Source organism: Acipenser ruthenus, chromosome 29, assembly GCF_902713425.1.
Source record: "Acipenser ruthenus chromosome 29, fAciRut3.2 maternal haplotype, whole genome shotgun sequence".
Lineage (NCBI taxonomy): Eukaryota > Metazoa > Chordata > Actinopteri > Acipenseriformes > Acipenseridae > Acipenser > Acipenser ruthenus.
The window spans coordinates 19,027,962-19,048,177 of NC_081217.1; the positions used below are offsets into that span (position 1 = coordinate 19,027,962).

Genomic DNA, 20,216 nt, shown 5'->3' on the forward strand with positions numbered 1-20,216 from the left:
CATGGATCACACTTGGCTCATATAGCACTTTCTCAATCAGGGGAGGTCCTGTGAGAATGTGACTCAATTGGACGGCTGCTCAACGCAACACTTTTATTGACATGTATGTAAACAGGCTATGTCTGTGAAGATTATTAGCACAGCATTACCACTCAATAAAATATTAACATATTTCTCCATTTTCAGACAGTACTCTGGTAGAAGGATTAACATAGGCTTAGCTTAGCTATTAACATGAACGCTATGCAGGGCAGATCATTCTTTTTTTTTTGACCGGAGAACAAGTTCATGTCAAGGTGACCCTTTTGATTAGGCAAACAACACGTTTCCTCTTTCTCACAGTGCACATGTTACTCTAAGCAACCATGAGAAATAAGCATGGGGTGACCAGCCTTCAATTTTTATCCTTCATTGTCACTCATTGTTCTGGTTTTGCTATTTTTGTATTCACATTTTTTATAAGCACAAAACTGTAGCAGTGCGCACAGCACAGCCATTTATTATACAAAAATAAAGTAAAGAAACGCATGGATTACTTGCTACAGGCTATAGTAGCAAGTACAGACAGCGCAAGAGAGTAACCATTTAGTGTTTTATACAAAATATACAGATGTCTACATCTACAGAAACAATGACACCATTTCAATTATTAAAACAGGACCCTCTGTGGATTTTTAAAATATATCTGTACAGGCATATTATAGAGAGTTTTCATAATCTTAGCTCACTATAATTTTACAGTATGATTTTAGGAATGTTGTTCTGGTGTACTGCAAAAGCTTTGCTTATACATAAGGTTTTAAAAAGGTGAACCTTATTCCAAATATGCACTGGAAGAGGTAACTGGTTATTTTTAAGGTCCTCAATACGAGAGACCATGTACATTATTTATTTTAATTAAAAAATGAAATGAAAGAATCCATGGAAGAAACGGATTGCGTAGATTTAGTAAGCGTAGCCTTGCAATGGCCTTTTCATGTTCTGTGCACCCATCTGTTTAAGTTTGTTATCAATCACAGAGCAATTTCAGAACGAGCAATTCTCCTGGCTGTACCTATTAGACATCATTCACTGACCCTGGGGATGAGACATACCTTAGCCTTTACTGAACTATAGGTTTGACATTCTATTAAGTCATGTAAATATGTGAGGGCTGGTTTTGTCTCCAATCGCTGTCCTCGTTCCTCTGCTGTAGCGAGAAGGCAGACACACAGTATAAGCCATGTAGAAAGACGGAGATCTGAGACAGTATTTTGGCTTTAGGATGTATGCAATCGTCAGGCCATTACACAAGGTAATATGAAATTATCCAAAGATATAATAATAGGAGTTCCACATTTTTGTTTAATCTTACATGCCAGTACCCAGACATTAGATATTATTATTATTATTATTATTATTATTATTATTATTATTATTATTATTATTATTATTATTATTATTATTATTATTATTATTAATTTACTTATATTAAACATATACAGGTAGATTATTAGACTACAAAAATATAAAATAGAATTTAAAGATTCTTTAAGGTGATTTTTCCAGGGACATAATTTGCGATGCAGTACAGTACTGTATATTGTTTTCTGAATGCAATGTAAATGTTTTATTGTGGCACTTCTCCAGTCTTGTTGGGTTGGTTGGGTAAGCCGGCTCACCTCGTCTCTCCAACCCCCTGTGTTTTCCCACGCCCGCGGGCAGTGTCTGGGCAGCGTGTGCCGGAGCAGGGGAGTGACGCAGAGTCTCTGTCCTCTGTGATTCGCTCCCGGGGTCTTTCAAAGCTCTGACTGTGGGAAACCAGCTCTTGGGGCCAGTCGGGACCTGGGGTCACAGGACGGCTCATAAGTGCCACTTAATGCCTTCCAAAAAAATTCGCCAGAGCTGTCACTGCAAACCTCGCACTGGCCATCTGGCTATTGGTCTCCGACATCCTGGAATGGGCGGAATGGATTTGGAGAAGGGAATGGACAATTATCAATGACATATGCTTAAACAGACTGCTAATTAATATGCAGATTGCTCACATTCAAATGCAGACTGAAACCTGTTCTTTTGTTATATAGCCTGTTGTTTGGATTTATAATTCATTCTTTAGTTAATACAGGTTATTCAACATGGAAATCCCTCACTCCATAAGATATTAAGTCCAGTCCACACCTCGTAAGAGTATTGCATTCTTCAGCATCATTTTCCAGAACCGAACTTCTTAGTTATTGCCTTGACATACGTCAGTCAGTCTGGGAAGCTGTACAGTGACACAACTTCACCATAACAACATATTTTCAAGTCACAAGAGACACAGTATTTTTATTCTGGTATAAAAGTTTGAGTGCTGTTTTACTTATTGAGCAGTAATGGCTCTACTGAAAACGGCCCTTGTTATTAGACCAAAATTCCTTTGTTTATGTGTCAAGTGCCTTGCCAAAGAGCAGAAACAGTGGAGTGGTTTATGCCAGATTGAAAAGACAGATTGAGAAAAGTGTTTTTTTTTGTTTGTTTTTTTTTTTGCAGATGAGCAATTTTCTCTTTCAATGTAATCTTAAATTATTTGGAGCAACGAAATCGATCTACAGTCTACAATGATCTATCTAAAATCCTTTGGCACTGAAAGTGGATTTAACTTCATCATTCATTTTGATATGTAATCATGAGCAACCCTGAAATACAGACAAGTATCTTAACCATTATGCAAATGAGCCACAGTCATTACATTTAATTCCAGGCCCAATGATAGTCAATATTTCTGGTTGAAGACGTGAGCTCTTCAAGTTTCTTTGAAGTCAGTTTCTCTGTACTGTTCCCCTGCTTGTCTGGCACTGCTTGGCAGTGGGATAAGACTTCCGCACGTATCTGTAATCTTTGCCCCTGCTGTTATTGCATCTCTTTGACGTGAACATTAACATCTTTTCCTCGGCACAGGGCAGGCTTGTGTACACAGCGCTGACCTTGGGTTTGACCTTTGGGAGAGCTGTGGGAACCGAGTCTAACTCACAGGAATTAGATGAGCGAAAGACAGTGAGAGAAATAGAGAGAGAGAGAGAGAGAGAGAGAGAGAGAGAGAGAGAGAGAGAGAGAGCACAGCAAAGAGGGAGGGGAGAGAGTGAGTGCAGAAAATTCAGTGCTTCCAGTTATTTCAAACAATAAAACATTTATTTCATTTGTACTATCATTTAAACATCAATCTGTCATTCCTATTTTCACCTGAATAAGATACCTTTGAGGTCTTGAAAGTTTGTGATTAATTATTGTTTAGTGCAATAAAAGGTATCCCATCTCCTTCTCTCTGTCTATCATCTCTGGACTGACACTGCTACCATTTTATATATTAATGATCCCCTTTCACACTGGCATGCTCTATCCGAGTCGGAACCTACCTGGTTCAGGACCCTGTGTCATGCGGGTCGGGTACGTGATTTCACACTGCTTTTGATAAAGCAGGGTAGACCTGGGTGACAGACGCAAGTACACAATGCGTGTATCAATTCCCCGGAAGCAGCTTGTTACAGACGCTTCCATCCAAGCTTCTCTGGATTGAACCGTCGGCCCAAATGATTAGAGCAAATGTTTCTACATCCCTGCTGCAATCTGGCTCATGCTGTGTCTCAAGCAACAAAAATATGGCTAAACAGAATAAACAGAAAGGTTCCTTGCAGAAGTGAAACCTTCACACAGGCATGGCTGTTTATTATTTTGTCAGCTAAAGAACGTCCATCATGCATTTTGTCTCGCTCAACCCGGGTCAAAGCACGTCGACCCACATCGATGACCCAGGTACGTGGTTTCACACCAGAGCCCGGGTCCGGACCCGGGTAGGAGTGCCATTGTGAAAGGGGCTTAAAAGGGACAAAGTCTGGAAATGCTTCAATGGGTCCCTCCTCTATGTTCTTGTTTTATCTAATCTCTACTTATCCAGGCTGTCTGCATAATCTAAACAGCAGCCTTCGCTCCTTCTGCAGAGCACTCGAGTTACTCCAGATCTCTGGAACAGCGAAACACCGTAATTCAAGAAACAAGCCATTCATTCATCACATACAGTACAAGATTAAGAGGGGCCAATTATGTGAAAACAAATGAGTACCAGAAGTTACACAAATGGCCTGATAAATATTCCGCTTGCTGAAACATCAGCAGAATATTACCAGTTTGTGTTGTGCATCAGAGGCCTGTGAAGCCAAGCTCCTTCTAGCTGCAGGCCCTCTGATTAATCCCAGAAGAAAGCTGCTCAGCTGTGAGAACAAGACTAAGACCCCTCCCAGGAACCCTGTATTATATGAGACAGCCCCAGAGAGCAATGCATCTGAGGAGACAGTGTTTGTTTAGTCCTGGTAAGGTTACTGCCACTGGCAACAGCCATGTACCTTCAGTTAGGGGAATGCAGAAGCTATCTGGATTATGAGTCCCTAAGCTCTAATCACAGAGACCACACTGCTACCCTCCAGTCCCAGTCCCTAAACTCTAATCACAGAGACCACACTGCAACCCCCCAGTCACTCAGCTCTAACCACTAGGCCACACTGCTACCCTCCCAATCCCTCAGCTCTAACCACTAGCTTTAAATGCAATAGCTCTTTCACCTCTGGGCATTTGGGGTAAAATATCCATTTCTCTCAATCTCTTTCTGACTGCACGGTTTCACTGCCAGCTTCCCAACCCCAGGCGATGAGGGGCACCTCCCGTTGAAGCAGTGCAGTCTGTGGACCTCTGACAGGCCTCTCCGTCACTGCTTTCTGTCTCAGCGCGACCCCTAGGTTGCCCTGCTCTGGGCCTGATCCAGCAAGGAGGGGCTGGTGCTCGGAGGGGGCACACTGAAACTTGGGCCTGCGGGTCACAGCCGAACGCAGGAGAGCGATGGTATAAAAGGAAGAGCGTGAAAGGCAGTTTATCAGAGACGTAGACTTTTGGAGCTTGGTCGTTCTGAATCTCTACACTACAAACCCAAACTGCAATGCGCTGCTGGGCTGCTTTCCTGCTGGCGCTGGTAATCAGCTCAAGCCAGGCCATCACAAGGTAAGGGCACTTGCTAATTTATATCCAATTCATTTCCAGTTTTATCTGCATGTTGCTGGTTTTATAAAGTGAAACACCACAATACCCTGGAGGAGTGGGTTGAGCTTGTTCCCAGGCTGCGATTGAATTAATGAACTGATTAGTTTATTTAATGATGTAATATAGGATATAAGACCAGGGGGGGGGGGGGCGGATTTCAAAAGAGCGAGATTGTGTACCCCTGATTTGAGCCGAGGGACTGGGAGGTGAGCAGCACGGTCAGCCGTATTCCACAATACCAAATTGGATTCCAGAACAAATTAACTTTGAGTAGTTTTACAGATGTGCAGCATCAGCAGTGAATGTGACCAAAACAAGGGCACATTCTCAGAATATTTAATTTTTAACCTCAAAAGGGAATGTGTTTTTATCCTTTAATGCCAAGATTTTTCAGAGGGGTTAGGCTGGATCAGACTGTTTGGGTGATGTGATGAGAGAACTGTTTCACATTTTTGGTGCTTTGCATTTTGAAGGGCATATAAAAAAAAAAATCACACACATTGCGCTCACACAGAAATTCAACAGGGAACAGTACTGTAGGCAGCTTAGAGTCAGTCTGGACAATCCTAATCAGTATTGATACAGTATTATATTGACATCTGCTGGTATTACAATGCAAGCAAACTGAAATACAGCTATGGCCAAAAGTTTTGCATCACCTTATAGAATGAACTCATTGTGCTTCATCAAGTCGAATGAAACCTGCTGAATAATGTTATGTTAACATACTGAATTACATACCGCTTTGTAGTTTCCCTATACTTCAGTAAAAAAACCGACAAATTAAAAAATGTGACCTCTCGAAATCTAACATGAAATACTAGACTTTTGCGATATCACATTGTAGTGTATTTGATTACATGATGTTAAATAAAATATCTAAATTATATTCATATAGTGTTTTTTTTAATTATTATTATTCTTATTATTATTATTATTATTATTATTATTATTATGATGATGTCTCAATCCTAAAATTTTTGGGGATACAAAACTTTTGGTCATAGCTGTAGATGTACATTTTGCAGGTTTTGAATTATAATTGTGCTAGTGTTGTTGTACATCTCATATCTAGACTGCATTATATTTATAGTTAACAGAAGTATATGCGCTTTTATAATAGCAGGGTTTTATACTGAAATGAAATGGAGATGGGAATACAGTAAGTACTGGGTCTGGATGGACCAGATTTCCCCCTTCCGGATCTAAGCAATAGCTGTCTGACTGTGGTTTAGAGCAGCCGGGTCCTAACCTCCTGACCAAGCCCCTCTCTCTCTCTCTCTCCAGGATCGCTCTGAGGAAGATGCCCTCGGTGCGGGAGACCCTGCGGGGCATGGGAGTGACGCCAGCAGAGGTCTTTGCGGAACTGAGCTTGAAGGAAGCTGTGAATCCACACCCTAGCAACGGGACAACCCCACTCACCAACTACTATGATGTGAGACCATAAACCTGCTATTCGCTCTGCTTTTGTAATAACTTTATTTAAAAAAGGTCACAGAGTATAGGTTTGTAAATGTAGGTATTAAATCTGATTTCCCCCTCCCCCTCTCTCTCCCCCTCCTCCCTCCCTCTCTCTCTCTCCCTCTCCCCCTCCTCCCTCTCTCTCTCTTCCCTCCCTCCCCCTCTCTCTCTCCTTCCTCACTCCCTCTCTCTCTCTCCCCCTCCTCCCTCCCTCTCTCTTCCCTCCCTCCCTCTCTCTCTCTCCCCTCACTCCCTCTCTCTCTCCACCTTTCCCCTCTCAATCTCTCCTCCTCCTCCCTCCCTCTCTCCCCCTCCTCCCTCTCTTCCCTCCCACCCTCTCTCTCTCCTCCCTCCCTCCCTCTCTCTCTTTCTCCCCCTCCTCCCTCCCTCTCTCTCTCCCCCTCCTCCCTCCCTCTCTCTTCCCTCCCTCCCTCTCTCTCTCTCCCCCTCCTCCATCCCTCCCCCCCTCTCTCTCCCTCTCTCCTTCTCCTCCTCCCTCTCTCTCTCCTACCTCCCTCTCTCTCTTTCACTCTCTCTCGCTGTCTCCTCTCTTTCTCGTCTCTTTGCTCCAGACTCAGTATTTCGGAGAGATCAGTATCGGCTCCCCGCCCCAGATTTTCAACGTGGTATTTGACACCGGTTCCTCCAACCTCTGGGTGCCATCCTACAGCTGCTCTCCCCTGTACACTGCCTGCTGTGAGTCCTGATGCAGCACAGCTGCACATTCCATCCATACTGATACACATAAGAGACTGATATAGCACACACACACACACACACACACACACACACACACACAGATTCCCACAGACTGCTCTCTATACTGAGCGCCCAACATAACACTGTGTAACGTTTTACACAATATGTGGCATTTCCATTAATACTGTGTGGAAGAAAGATAAGATCAAATATTGTGAAATACAGTACTGTGAGTTTTATTAATTACGAGCATTTCCCCCCACAATTACCCCTAGAGAGCAGTATTGGATGACAATACATACAGTATTTTACAAAATGCATATTCCATATACTATGCAAATTGGTCAGGATGTTGGATTTGTAGATTTGAATTATCTGCAGTCTACCATGCCACTAGTCCTGAATAAATCAATAACTCGAATCTATTTGCTTTCCCCAGTTTCACACAACAGATACGACTCCTCCAAGTCCAACACACACATAGAGAACGGGACAGTTTTCTCGATTCAGTATGGCTCTGGCAACGTCAGGGGGTTCCTCAGTCAAGACCTGGTGGTGGTAAGCTGAGAAAACTGAAAGGGTCCCAAAACGCATGGAACTTATTCAATCACTTTTACTGCATCCTGAGTTGTCTTACTGTGCCGATCCATTCATTAACCTTAAAGGTACTGAACATAACCTTTGTGGGATCATACTTGAGTTTACTGTGGACTTCAATATTTTACTGCCAGGTAGTTAGACACGCTAGGCCACACCATGCTGCATCCTAATTTCCTGACTCCTGCAGGCAACATCTGGCATCATCATCTTAACTATTCCTTGATATTACTGGATTCTCATTCTTCACAGCTGCACCTTCCAAGATAAACCAGAAAAAATGATTAAATGAAATTCACGACAGAACAAAATGTTGCCTGCAAGCAACATCTTGCTGCATAAGGTACATAAATGATTGTGAAAAGGGTCCTGTTTCTCACGACTCCCTGTCGCCCCCTTCAGGTGGGAGGGATCCCTGTGATCCAGGTGTTTGCTGAAGTTACGGCTCTACCCGCTCTGCCCTTCATCTTTGCCAAGTTTGATGGAGTTCTGGGGATGGGGTACCCCAACTCGGCCATTGACGGGATCACCCCCGTTTTCGACCAGATCCTGTCACAGCACAGTCTCAAAGAGGAGGTCTTCTCAGTGTATTATAGCAGGTATGCTTTAAATTCCTCTATGATTACTTCTCAAGATAACTTCCTACAAAACCACATTGTCTTTAGGGCATAACTCTTAGTGAGTACAAGTTATAACATTTTTAAAAAATGCATTACATTACAAAAGATAGAAATGATCTTAAAAGAATGTGATAAATATAATGTGTTCATAATTTAAATATGATCCAGCTTGAATTATTGCAAGATTGAATTTGGTAGCATCAAAACTATCTCTTGGGAATTGTGTGGGTTTCCTGGGGTCAATCCCATTCCGTAGTGAGTTGGAGGTTAAAACGGAGTGACTGTCTTTCCAGTTTAAACCTCAAACACAAGCAATATGCATTCCAAAAAGAGGCTTTTTTAAAAAAAAAAGGTTTTCACTTGTGTGGCAGGGACCCCCACAAAAAGCCAGGTGGAGAGATTGTGCTTGGGGGCACAGACCCCATCTATTACACTGGAGAATTCAACTACATCAGCACCAGCAAGAAAGGGAAGTGGGAGATCCAGATGAAAGGGTAGGAAACATTTTCATATAAGTACTATATCAATAGCAGCTTCCATAAATCATAAATCCTTTCTCTGACATTGTTTCAGACACTATCTCTTTGGCCCCAGTCCCTCGGTCTCTTCCCCCTCCCCCTCTCTCATACCTTCTCTCCCTCCCTCTCTGACACATCCTCTCCCCCTCGTTCCCCTACATACCTCTCTCATTCTGACCTCCCTTTGCTTTTCCTCTCCCCCTTCTCTCATACCTTCTCTCTCCCCCTCTCTTGCAGGGTGTCAGTGGGCGTGGAGCTGTTGTTCTGTAAAGAAGGCTGCACGGCTGTGATTGACACCGGCTCCTCCTACATTACAGGCCCCGCCTCCTCCGTGTCAATTCTAATGAAAGCCATTGGAGCGATTGAACTGGCAGAGGGAGAGGTAAGCAAAAAGGGCAATTCAATCGATACTTTCAATTAGCTCTACTGGAACATTTTAGGAATTACAAAACAGTTATACAATAACAAAGTGTTATTCATTAAGCCCTAAGTCTTTGCTGTTCCATGAATTATTATCAACAAATTTGATGTTTGTAGTAGAGGGAAGTGTCAGAATGCTTATTTAATAAATGTAAACAATTAACACATGTTTCTGGTCATGGGTAAATTCCTTAAATAAAAACCAATTAAAAAAAGAATGAATCTCAGAAGATCAACTCTGTTATTGTGGAGGTTTTGGTGACATGTCGAATTTGCTGTTTTAACAACTTTTTAAAGAACTCACTGGGAAAGTAGTTGAAAAAAAGCATGGCACCCTTCCTTTTTACAAAAGCCCTCCATATTAAATGTACCTGGTAATTTGCCAGTCTTGGACTCTCTCTATTCCCACAGTTTTACCGGGCTTTCGAAATCTTTTACCGGAATGTGGGTTTGCTGTGAAAGGGAGCTTTCATTTTGCGTACTGGGCTGGCCTCCTGGATCAAGCGTTTGGTTTCACAGCTCAGCTCTTTGCAGGGATCTGTTGAAGAGCTACACATTAATTTCCATAAACTATGACATATGGTCCCATTCCACCACTGTGCCAAAGCTCAGTTCATAAACATGAAAAATATCTGTAACTGATGGGAATAAGTGTAGGGAGCAAAAAGTGACTCATGTGTGAGCAATTACGTAAAAAAGAATATGCTCATCTCATCAAAGCGCTACACTTGTCAGTGTGCTTCATATTCCCCAGGGCAGAACCTAACTTCTTGAATATGCTACGCTATCTGTTATAACTGGATATGCAAAGTAGTGAAGTGTTTATTCTGAGTACAAATGGATCCATCCATAAATTCAGATTAAATCATAAATTTGAAGGTGAAAGTTGTGGACAAGCGGGCAGTTGTCAATCCTGGCTCTGCCTTCTTTAGCGTTCCTGATAAGTTGTATCATTTATCGTATCGTTGTATTATTGTGTATAGGACTGCTTGCTTATCTTTCTACCCTCTCCTGTTTACAGTACACGGTAGACTGCGGCAGAGTGAAGTCCCTGCCCAGTATCTCCTTCAGCTTCGGAGGTCATGAATATGAACTGACTGGGGAAGATTACATTCACTGGGTATGTTGATGCTGCTGAACCTAGTTTCTCCTTATATTTCTCTCAGTGTTCCAGTGCTGGTAATGACAGAGCTGGAGAGCTGAGAATGGAGTGTTTAGACTAGTGCTCATTACTATTAAGGTACAGAGTGATGACTAGTGTTTAGACTAGGGCTCATTATAAACATGCTATAGAGCTGAGTAGTGTTGAGTACAGTTATAACAGTCTCTGCTCGTCTCTATGTGAAACTGACTGCCTCCCTGTCCCCTCCTTGCCAACAGCAGTCCAAGTTTGGGGAGGACTTGTGTGTGGTGACTTTTTCAGGTCTGGATGTGCCCCCGCCCACTGGTCCCATCTGGGTCCTTGGTGCCAACTTCATCAGCCGCTACTATGTGGAGTTCGACCGGAGGAACAACCGAATCGGCTTTGCACGGGCTGTCTGAGAGGAGAGGAACCTCTCCTCTAAAAATAAAATAGAACACCACTCTCACTGTCACAACCGCCGTCCTCTCTTAAAGTCTTCCCCAAATGTGCTCGGAGCAGACCACCTTAGTCCATGCTTTCCCCTTAGATTCAATTGTGGTGCTACTGTTGTTATAGCAGTAAATAACCAAACAAAACAACTGTGCTGAAAACATCTAGTGGTATTAGGCATGTTGTCATTATCGTAAAATAGTTGAACGTTGTTGCAGTAAATTCTGTATGTCATGCCACCTTGTAGTCTAATCTCATTCTCTCACAGAAGCTGAGAGTTCATTGAATTGGGCTCTTAGTATACATATTGTAGAATTCACTGCTAAGCTTTTTGATTTTGCAGAGTCTTTTGTAATACTTATGTTGACAATTAGAATATTACATATCAGTGCTTTGCTATGAAAACTGACATGCTAACTTATTTAACTTTTAGTTAAAAAAAAAAGGTGATTCCCATATGTAATAAATTGTTCAATTAAATGACTTAAATGTTACTAAAATAGACATGGTGTAAAAAAACAATCCTAAATCTGGCTTCTTTTCCCCCTCTCTATATCACGTCCCTCGTTTATCACTTTCTCTTCTTTCTCTTGGTCTCTCTACAATCTTTTTTCAATTCAAACTGCCCCACCCTCCACATTGTCACAGGCCAAATTCTGTCAATGACTATTATAATTAGATACTTGTTTCTGAACATTTTGTACCATTTAATTTATTCAGAAGGTAATGCTAAGTATTAAATGTCACCTATTGCTAAAACTAACTAAAGGGGCTAGATTTTCAAAGTGATTTTTTTTCATCTCGTTAGTAGTATAATTTTTGTCTGAAATAAAACAAACAAGAAACAATGTTAGACTCCTCTAACCACATTTGTTAACAATAGCATGCCATACAGTATATGTACATACTTGTTGTGTGTCAAATGGTGATAATACTAAATTAATTAGAATGTTCTGTGTGTGTGTGTGTGTGTGTGTGTGTGTGTACAGTATATACATATATATGTCGCTGTGTATGTGTGTATACTGTATGTGTATATAAAGGGTGAATCATAATTCACACAACATTGTCAGAGCATCCATGAAAACTGCAAGTTACATGGAGGATGATATGTGAAGGATAATGTCTGTGACAGACACTCTGTAAGGCACTGTTTGACCACCAGAGGGTTGTTGAACAAATTATAAGGACATATGAGCATAAGAATATATGAAAAGTTTGGGAATGAGAAAAGGCCATTTGGCCCTTCAAGACTCGTCACTTGCTAGCACACCATACTCCCCAATGGGCGGACGACTCATTTAAAATCACGTAATCTAGTCTCTTGTTATGTTCCCAGTCTTTTAGATCCTACTACTTCACCTGTTAGGCTAGTCTATGCTTTTATAACTGTAAAAAAAAGTGCTTCCTACCTTCTGTTCTAAACTTCCATTTCTTGTTCTTCTCTCTGTGCTTAGTTTGAAGTAGTGTCTTGAGTTCATTTGATCTATTGTATATATTAGTTACACCTTAGGGGGGCGACAAAATATATATGTAGGAGCAAGATTAGGGAACATTTTTTAAATCTATGGAACAAAACTCCAAAGGCAACAAATAGAAAAACTTTTTTTACAAGCAACTTCTGTCAAGGAATTAGAGGAAAGAGAGACACACCTCTTTTTCAAAGTCTTTCTTTCTCAAGAACCCTAAGACAGGCTTTAGAAAATGCAAGAATGTACGAGTTGTAAAACTGAGAAGCAGACAGAAGAAGACCGTTCTGGGACTCCGTCTACTCTGCGCCACTGTGCATTTGCATCGCTGTAGAGCCGATTGTCTGGCAACCGGCCACTGTAATTGGACCCTGATGTGCAGTCGGAGTGGGGTGTGTTATCGTTAAGGTATGTGTTAGATTTATTTTAACCGAATCTTGGACTGTGGTATTTCTTGGACAGAAGGCGGCAGCAGATGGCTTCGGTTCATGTTGTGAGAGGTTTGATCACAGCAGTAAACCCCTGCCCCACGCATAAAGGATGCCTGAACCATATCCCCATGGCAAATTTAAGAGAGAACGGTATTTTGACTGCATGTGCGTTTGCTGGATCATAGAGAAGTTTTGCAAGACCACGGTATTTCAGTTGCAGTACAGGCAAATGTGGAATGGAATGGAATGGAATTGTAAGAGTGACTTATCAAGTAATGCAGTTCAATATTTTACCTCCAGATGGGGCTGCTCTCTACCCAAGAACGGGATTTTGGCTGCGCAAACAGAATGATTTTTATTAAGTCATAGGCTGTAGTTTTCCTTTCGGTTCAGGGCTTATCCGTGTATGATAAATCTGGAATCTAAAGAAAACGATGGATATAAATGTATTGGATTCGTGTTGCTTTAGATGTAGAAGTCATTTTCTAAATCACAGAAAGTAATATATTCCTTTGGAAATGAGGCCCTGGTGTTTATAAAAAGCAGAGCCGCCAAGAGTTTACTTCACTCTCAAAGTGTCTCCAAAATATTTGGAATATTTCTTCTGAGGGATCTGCTCCCGCTGGTGTCAATCCAGTTGTGGATTTCACTCTGGGTCTGTTTTTATGAGTATCATTAAAGTTTAATATGAAACTCTACTGCCGTTATCCGTTATTAAATCTTAAAATTACTCATGAGTTTTGCGAATAGGGCCCTCTCTATGAAGAGGTGTATGTTTCTTGTCTAGCATTAAATAATTTCATATATTATTATTATTATTATTATTATTATTATTATTATTATTATTATTATTATTATTAATAAATATTGTAAGTATCTACTATGGAGTCCACAAATTGCTATAGTTGGAAGCAAAATGTTAAGCTGTCAATCATAAAATGGTCTAAACATGCCTATGAAGGCTTTATAAGTTATATGAGCAACTTTGGCACCTGGACTCTCCTCTTAGGGCTTAGCGGTCATACCTATTATCTGAAGTGAAAACAAAAGGCCAGGAAGCCAACAGCCTAAATGAAAAGGCACTACATTGCAATACAGTGCTTGTTAAGCATAGTTAGAAGGAGAGACAGTCCTATTGTTAAATCACTTTCCCAGAACTACTACCAACAGCACTTGTTCTAGCGTCAGCATCATTCAACTTCCCCCATCTATATGGTTTCACAAGTCAGAGACAGAGCGGAAGCAGCAGATCCAGCGTGGAAGCAGTGAGCAGCCAGTGATTCCTGAGTCAGAGACGGAACAGGCAGCGACGTGACTCAGCAGCAGCAGATCCAGAGTGTGAGCAGTGAGGCAGCGATTCCCGAGTCAGAGACAGAACAGGCAGCGACGTGACTCATCAGCAGCAGATCCAGCGTGTGAGCAGTGAGACAGCGATTCCCGAGTCAGAGACAGAACAGGTGGCGACGTGACTCAGCAGCAGCAGATGCAGCGTGTGAGCAGTGAGACAGCGATTCCCGAGTCAGAGACAGAACAGGCAGCGACGTGACTCAGCAGCAGCAGATGCAGCGTGTGAGCAGTGAGACAGCGATTCCCGAGTCAGAGACAGAACAGGCAGCGACGTGACTCAGCAGCAGCAGATCCAGCGTGTGAGCAGTGAGACAGCGATTCCCGAGTCAGAGACAGAACAGGTGGCGACGTGACTCAGCAGCAGCAGATGCAGCGTGTGAGCAGTGAGACAGCGATTCCCAAGTCAGACAGAATGGCGCCAGTGCGGTTCTCATCAGCAACAACACACAATAGCATAATATAACTAAAAACACCACATCCATCAATAAATCACTACAGTTGGCTGTAAAAGAAAAAAAAAACATTTATGTGGTGACTTTCATCTGAATTCACTAGGGAAACTGCTTGCATTTTGTAACATCTGCTCTGTGTGAAAAGCTTACACCATTTGCATTTTGAACTTTGTGAGCATACAGTGCATATTTCCTCCTTTTATGATCTATTACACGTTACCCAAGTGGTTTGCATTCTCCACCTGCACCAGATTATATTACTACAAGAAAAAAATATATATGCTTGGACAATGACATGTCTATAGATCTACAAAACAATGTAGACCACCTACTGTTCCCTTATAGTGTGAAACATGTACCCCCAGATTGTCACACCCAATCACAAATGTATTGCTAGGATTTGGATGTATTAGGAATGATAATCATATCTGCTTCACTATTGCGTAGTCTTGTGCAATACAGCTGTTAGTCTGTTTGATGAGTCATACAGTGGAATGTGTACAGTGCACGTCCAACATTATTAACAATGTCCTTTTTTAGGAAAATTATAACATTTCATATAGATATGAATTCAGTATGAACATTAATAAAGAATCCACTAATTAAGCAAAGCGGTGGTTCTTGCAAGGAACTCAATTTAACCTTAGATCAAATGACTTAAACATCAAGCATATTTTAGGCGCTTCCAATACCAGTTAAATCGAATAGCTAGTATCTTGTTTGTCCTTCGATAAACAATAGGTCCAATGATCAGCAAGGAAAGGATTGATATCTCACCTCAATCCATTATGTCCCTGCTGTGAGAAAGAGTTTGCCTCCTCCCCCCCAACCAGCTCCTGCTATCCTGCCCCCTGCCCATGGCTATATACAGTCAGCTTCTCCACTTAAATGCCTGTTCATGGTAACAAGTGAACCAACACCAGATTTGTAGTTTATAACGAGCGTTAAATGAATATTTTCTTGAAGTGGATCCAAATGTAATAAAGCAATTTAATTACAATGTTTTTTTTTTTTTTTTTATGTCCTAAATCAGTTTTATTCTTGATACCTCATTATTTATTCAAATACACATACACGTTGTACAAAATTAGACCTACATTTTGCAGGTATAAAAATTGTATTGTGTTATAAAGTGTATATACTATTACTGTGCCCCCGCAAGCTTACTGCTCAAAAAGAATATTGAGTCAGCCTCAGTTGTAATATAATGTAGGGGCTGCAATTCAAGGTAAAATGTAAAGTCAACATGTATATGTTGGTCGTCTCACTTCTATTTATGCAACAGTATTGTGTGATACACTGCGGATAACGGATTCTGACCCCTGTCGAGGTGAAGAGGTTAAAAGCTCTACAACCACACCTGCTAACGAGTCATTTGCATAACTGTTAAGTCGCTCGCTTGTTGTGGTTTGCAGGGTTACCTTTTTGAAATTGAGCCAAAAATGCAGCACGAAAGGTTGCGTTGAAAGAAACCGCCGAGGTTTGCTTTGATCATCAGGGCAGCAGTGTGGAGTAGTGGTTAGGGGCTCTGGAATCTAGACCGGAGAGTCGTGGGTTCAATCCCAGGTGGGGGGGGACACTGCTGCTGTACCCTTGAGCAAAGTACTTTACCTAGATTGCTCCAGTAAAAACCCAACTGTATAAATGGGTAATTGTATGTAAAAAATAATGTGATATCTTGTAACAATTGTAAGTCGCCCTGGATAAGGGTGTCTGCTAAGAAATAAATATCAATCATACTTGATTTAACTTCCCATTGGTGATTGCATTGTGCTGTTGCAAAGTTTGACATGTTGTTTTGATGTGCTTTCACTAAGCTAACCATGGTATACCGCAATCGCCTTTAATAAGGCTATAAGAGCATTTTTTTTAAATTAAAGTATGAGGCAATTATATTTATTAAATTATAGCACATACTTAAAATTGAACATGAAAAAGATCTAAAACACAGTGCCATTAGGGTTGCCACATTTTCCACAGACCAAACCTGGACATATTTCTCAGTCAGCCTTGCTCTATCAAAACTGCACTATACTGTAATACAGTTTAACACAATACCACCAGATCTCTGTACAAATCAATAATCATGCAGTATACACAATATTGTGCTCTTGATATTTCTAGCAATCGAACTCGCAAGCCAGAAAAATAGTAGCTATATCATGGTAGTTAGAGGCTAATCTTACCTGAGACAAGTAGCTGTGGTGATGAGTCACTCTGTAGTAAATCAATGCAATTTCTGAAGCGACGATCCTGTCTGTGTGCTTTTCTTTTTTTTTTTTTTTACAAAGCCTGAAAAGCCTGTTTGTGACGGTCAGAATTATTTTACAGCCTTCTATATATTACCTTTATCAGCTTCATATGGTGCTCCATATGAAGCTGTGGAGTAGTGGTTAGGGCTCTGGACTCTTGACCAGAGGGTTGTGGGTTCAATCCCCAGTGGGGGACACTGCTGTTGTACCCTTGAGCAAGGTACTTTACCTACATTGCTTCAGTAAAAACCCAACTGTATAAATGGGTAATTGTATGTAAAAATAATTAAATAATGTGATAGCTTTATAATGTGAAATAATGTATAATGTGATATCTTGTAACAATTGTAAGTCGCCCTGGATAAGGGCGTCTGCTAAGAAATAAATAATAATAATAACTGTTGCCTGTTTATTCAGAAAATCAGGAAAAGTCATTGTGGAGTTGCTACAGGATTTAACCTAGGCTTCAGTTTTTTTTTATGTAGCACGTCCCCTACAGTTTAATTGTCTGTCAGATTCATTCAGTCGTTCATAATAACTTAAAACTGAGAACTATACCTGTTGTAAAAGGGTGTAGGGCTAGTTTGAAGGCTATAATGTGTGTACGTGTATATGCATGTTTGTATGTATGTATATGTGTGTGTGGCTGTTTGTTCAGGGGTAGGGGGCCCGCAAGTGTGTGCTTGCCTAGGGCCCAGTGATGGAATAATCCGGCCCTGCTCTTAAAGTAATGGATTACGACAAGATGGAGAAAGACACTTTGTGGAAATACTTGTAGAAATGAGATAAATGCATGACCTATTATATGCATTCCTAGAAGTTCAGTATGCAAATAAAATGTGAATTTGTCGAACGATTCTTGTTTAAGTGCCTTCCGATTTAAGACAACACCACTGATCCTAATGTAACCACTGACGGTCGTGAGCAACGGCAGTTGCTTTTTGTTCTAGCCGCTGTTTCCTGTTTTCATTTCCCGTAAACAGAGAAATAGAGATAAATAGAAACAGAAAGAAGAAGAAACAAAACCTAGATATTTCGTATGTGGAGGGTATGAAACACAGCATGCATCTGGACCAAATGGATTGTCATGCAGTAAAGTCTATGATTCCTCAGTTACTGCACTGCACATAAACTTCTATTTACTACTCTGTTAACTCCTGCATCTGATTGAATCAACATTTAGCATCAAGACAATGCCAAATTATTAGTGGGTGCGACTGTCCGGAGAGATGGGACAATCTTCTTTGTATACGTCGGGCTAGTTCATATCCATTTCATAAAGAAAATTGTGCATTCACTTGCAACAAACATCTTCTGGGAGACGCAGGCGTCGACAACTCATTAAAACAGAAGTAACCTCGAGTCTGCTCCATCTCAGTGTTCGCACATGGGAGATATCACATGTAACGAGACAACTGATTTATTTTTTAATAATGCAAATCCCACTGTAATGTGAGAGGATATACTTCAGTCCATAGTTGTCCAATGTGAGCCGGCATACAGAATGCCAACACATCAGCATATGAAATAAAGAGTTCTTAGAGAAGGAAGATTTTGATGTCTTGCCATGGCTCATCAGATTACCAACATTTCTCTCTCTTCAAATGTTTGTGGAAAGGGCCAAGAGCATGCTGGGAGCACCATGTAAACAGGAATGGGAGGGATAGTCAGTTTATTACATATGAAAACGATTTATTGCCCTGGAGTCTCTTTTTTTTCTCAAGAGAGTGTTATGATACAAAATGATGGGTTGTATAGCACAGGATGATTCATAATTCGCACAGCATTTTCAGAGCATCGTGAAAACTTGAGGGTACATGGAGGATGATATGCAAAGAAGGATAATGAGGCCGGATGTCTACAGTTCCTCATTACACACACTCTAGGGTATGAATTACGAATCACCCTCTGTAATGTGGCTTTACCATCTGTCATGTACGTCCACTGAGTCACATGTGCTCCAGCATAACAAGACTCCAGCTCAGGCTGCATTCTGTTAGCGTGCAGTTCAAACACCACCTGCGACCCACCAAAACCTGCGGGAAGTTCGTCCAAAAGAGTGAAGGTGGCACCTAAAACAAAAGGTGAACCAACCACAGTCTGATAAGACATTACTGATGGGCATTGTAATATATGTAATGGTCAGTGGCCAGGGGACTTGAGCGAAGGAAGTGGTGTGAACAAGACCTGAGAATGTCATGATTGTCTAAGGTTTGGTTATAACCCTTTAAAATCGATTGGGACACATTTCAGCATGAACTGCGGGATACTGTACCGCTTGTCATAAAATGGCGCAAACAGACAAGTATTCCAACATGAGCAAATATATATGACCAGCATAATGTGTTACTGTTTTGCATCAGAAGTTTGGTTTGGTCTTGCAGCTCACCTGCTGGAAAGCAGGCAGGACGGGACACTGCTTACAATGCACTTGTAATATGAAGCATAGCTAGATTAAATTATCCAGTGTTTAGATATCCTTATTTTTGACATGCATTTGTTCATTGAAGCTGGTTTCATTAAAGCACTGCTCTCAAAAGGACTATAGAAACAGCTGTAATTACTGTTCATTTAAAAAAATGTTAAGCTTCAAATAACGTTTTTGCAGAGTGCCAAAATTATGTGCTTGACAACACATTTTTTCCACTTTGTTTCGCCAAGAGTTTGTGGTGAACATGTAGCATCGGTATGCACAGTTAAACTTAAAGAGTAATGCTGCTGGAGAGGGCAGAATATTTATGCTGGTGGTCATTGTTAATGAAAGCTCTGTATAGCTCAGAATGGAGTGTTTACACTAGCGCTCATTATAAAAGTGCTAAGTAAAGACAGCGCTGGAGAGAAATGTTTAGAGAGGGTTACAGTGCTGGAGTTTTGAGAGTGTTTTATAAATATGAAGACGAAGGAGGAGGTTGAACAGTACCAGTGGCGGGCCGACTAGTCCAATGAACAGGAGCAACGATGCTATTGTTCTTAAGAGCGCTAGTTTTTTGGTTTTCTGTTTGGAGTGTCATTTTTTTTTTAATGCTCATAGGCGTCGTATCTTAGCATATATAGTTACAGTACATAGAACAGGAGAGCGCTTTGTATTGTGCATTTTATGTACATAGAGTTCTTTTTTTTGCAACAAAAAAACATTTTTTCTTCTTCTTCTCCATATGGCTTATTATTTGCAAACTTTAGCATTCTCGCCTGCCAGACAAAAAGGTACTGGATCTGGGATCCAGTGCGATCCAGCACAAATGAACCCCTGGTTGTAGTACAGTTTCCATCACAATAGGGAAAAGCAAAGGCTGCCCACATTTCATCAGGTTGACTTTCATCACACATG

General features: G+C 41.1%; 1 protein-coding gene across 1 annotated transcript; it reads left to right on the forward strand.

Annotated features, from left to right (window-relative positions):
• Nucleotides 1–4,833: 4,833 nt before the first annotated feature.
• On the forward strand, nt 4,834–11,796 carry LOC117433153 (renin-like). The gene is made up of 9 exons (XM_034055219.3): nt 4,834–5,010; nt 6,337–6,484; nt 7,083–7,206; nt 7,649–7,767; nt 8,209–8,405; nt 8,798–8,920; nt 9,182–9,326; nt 10,386–10,484; nt 10,745–11,796. The coding sequence occupies exons 1-9, from the start codon at nt 4,949–4,951 to the stop codon at nt 10,904–10,906; spliced, it is 1,179 nt and encodes a 392-aa protein (XP_033911110.1). The 5' UTR covers nt 4,834–4,948; the 3' UTR covers nt 10,907–11,796.
• The last annotated feature ends 8,420 nt before the right edge of the window (nt 11,797–20,216 follow it).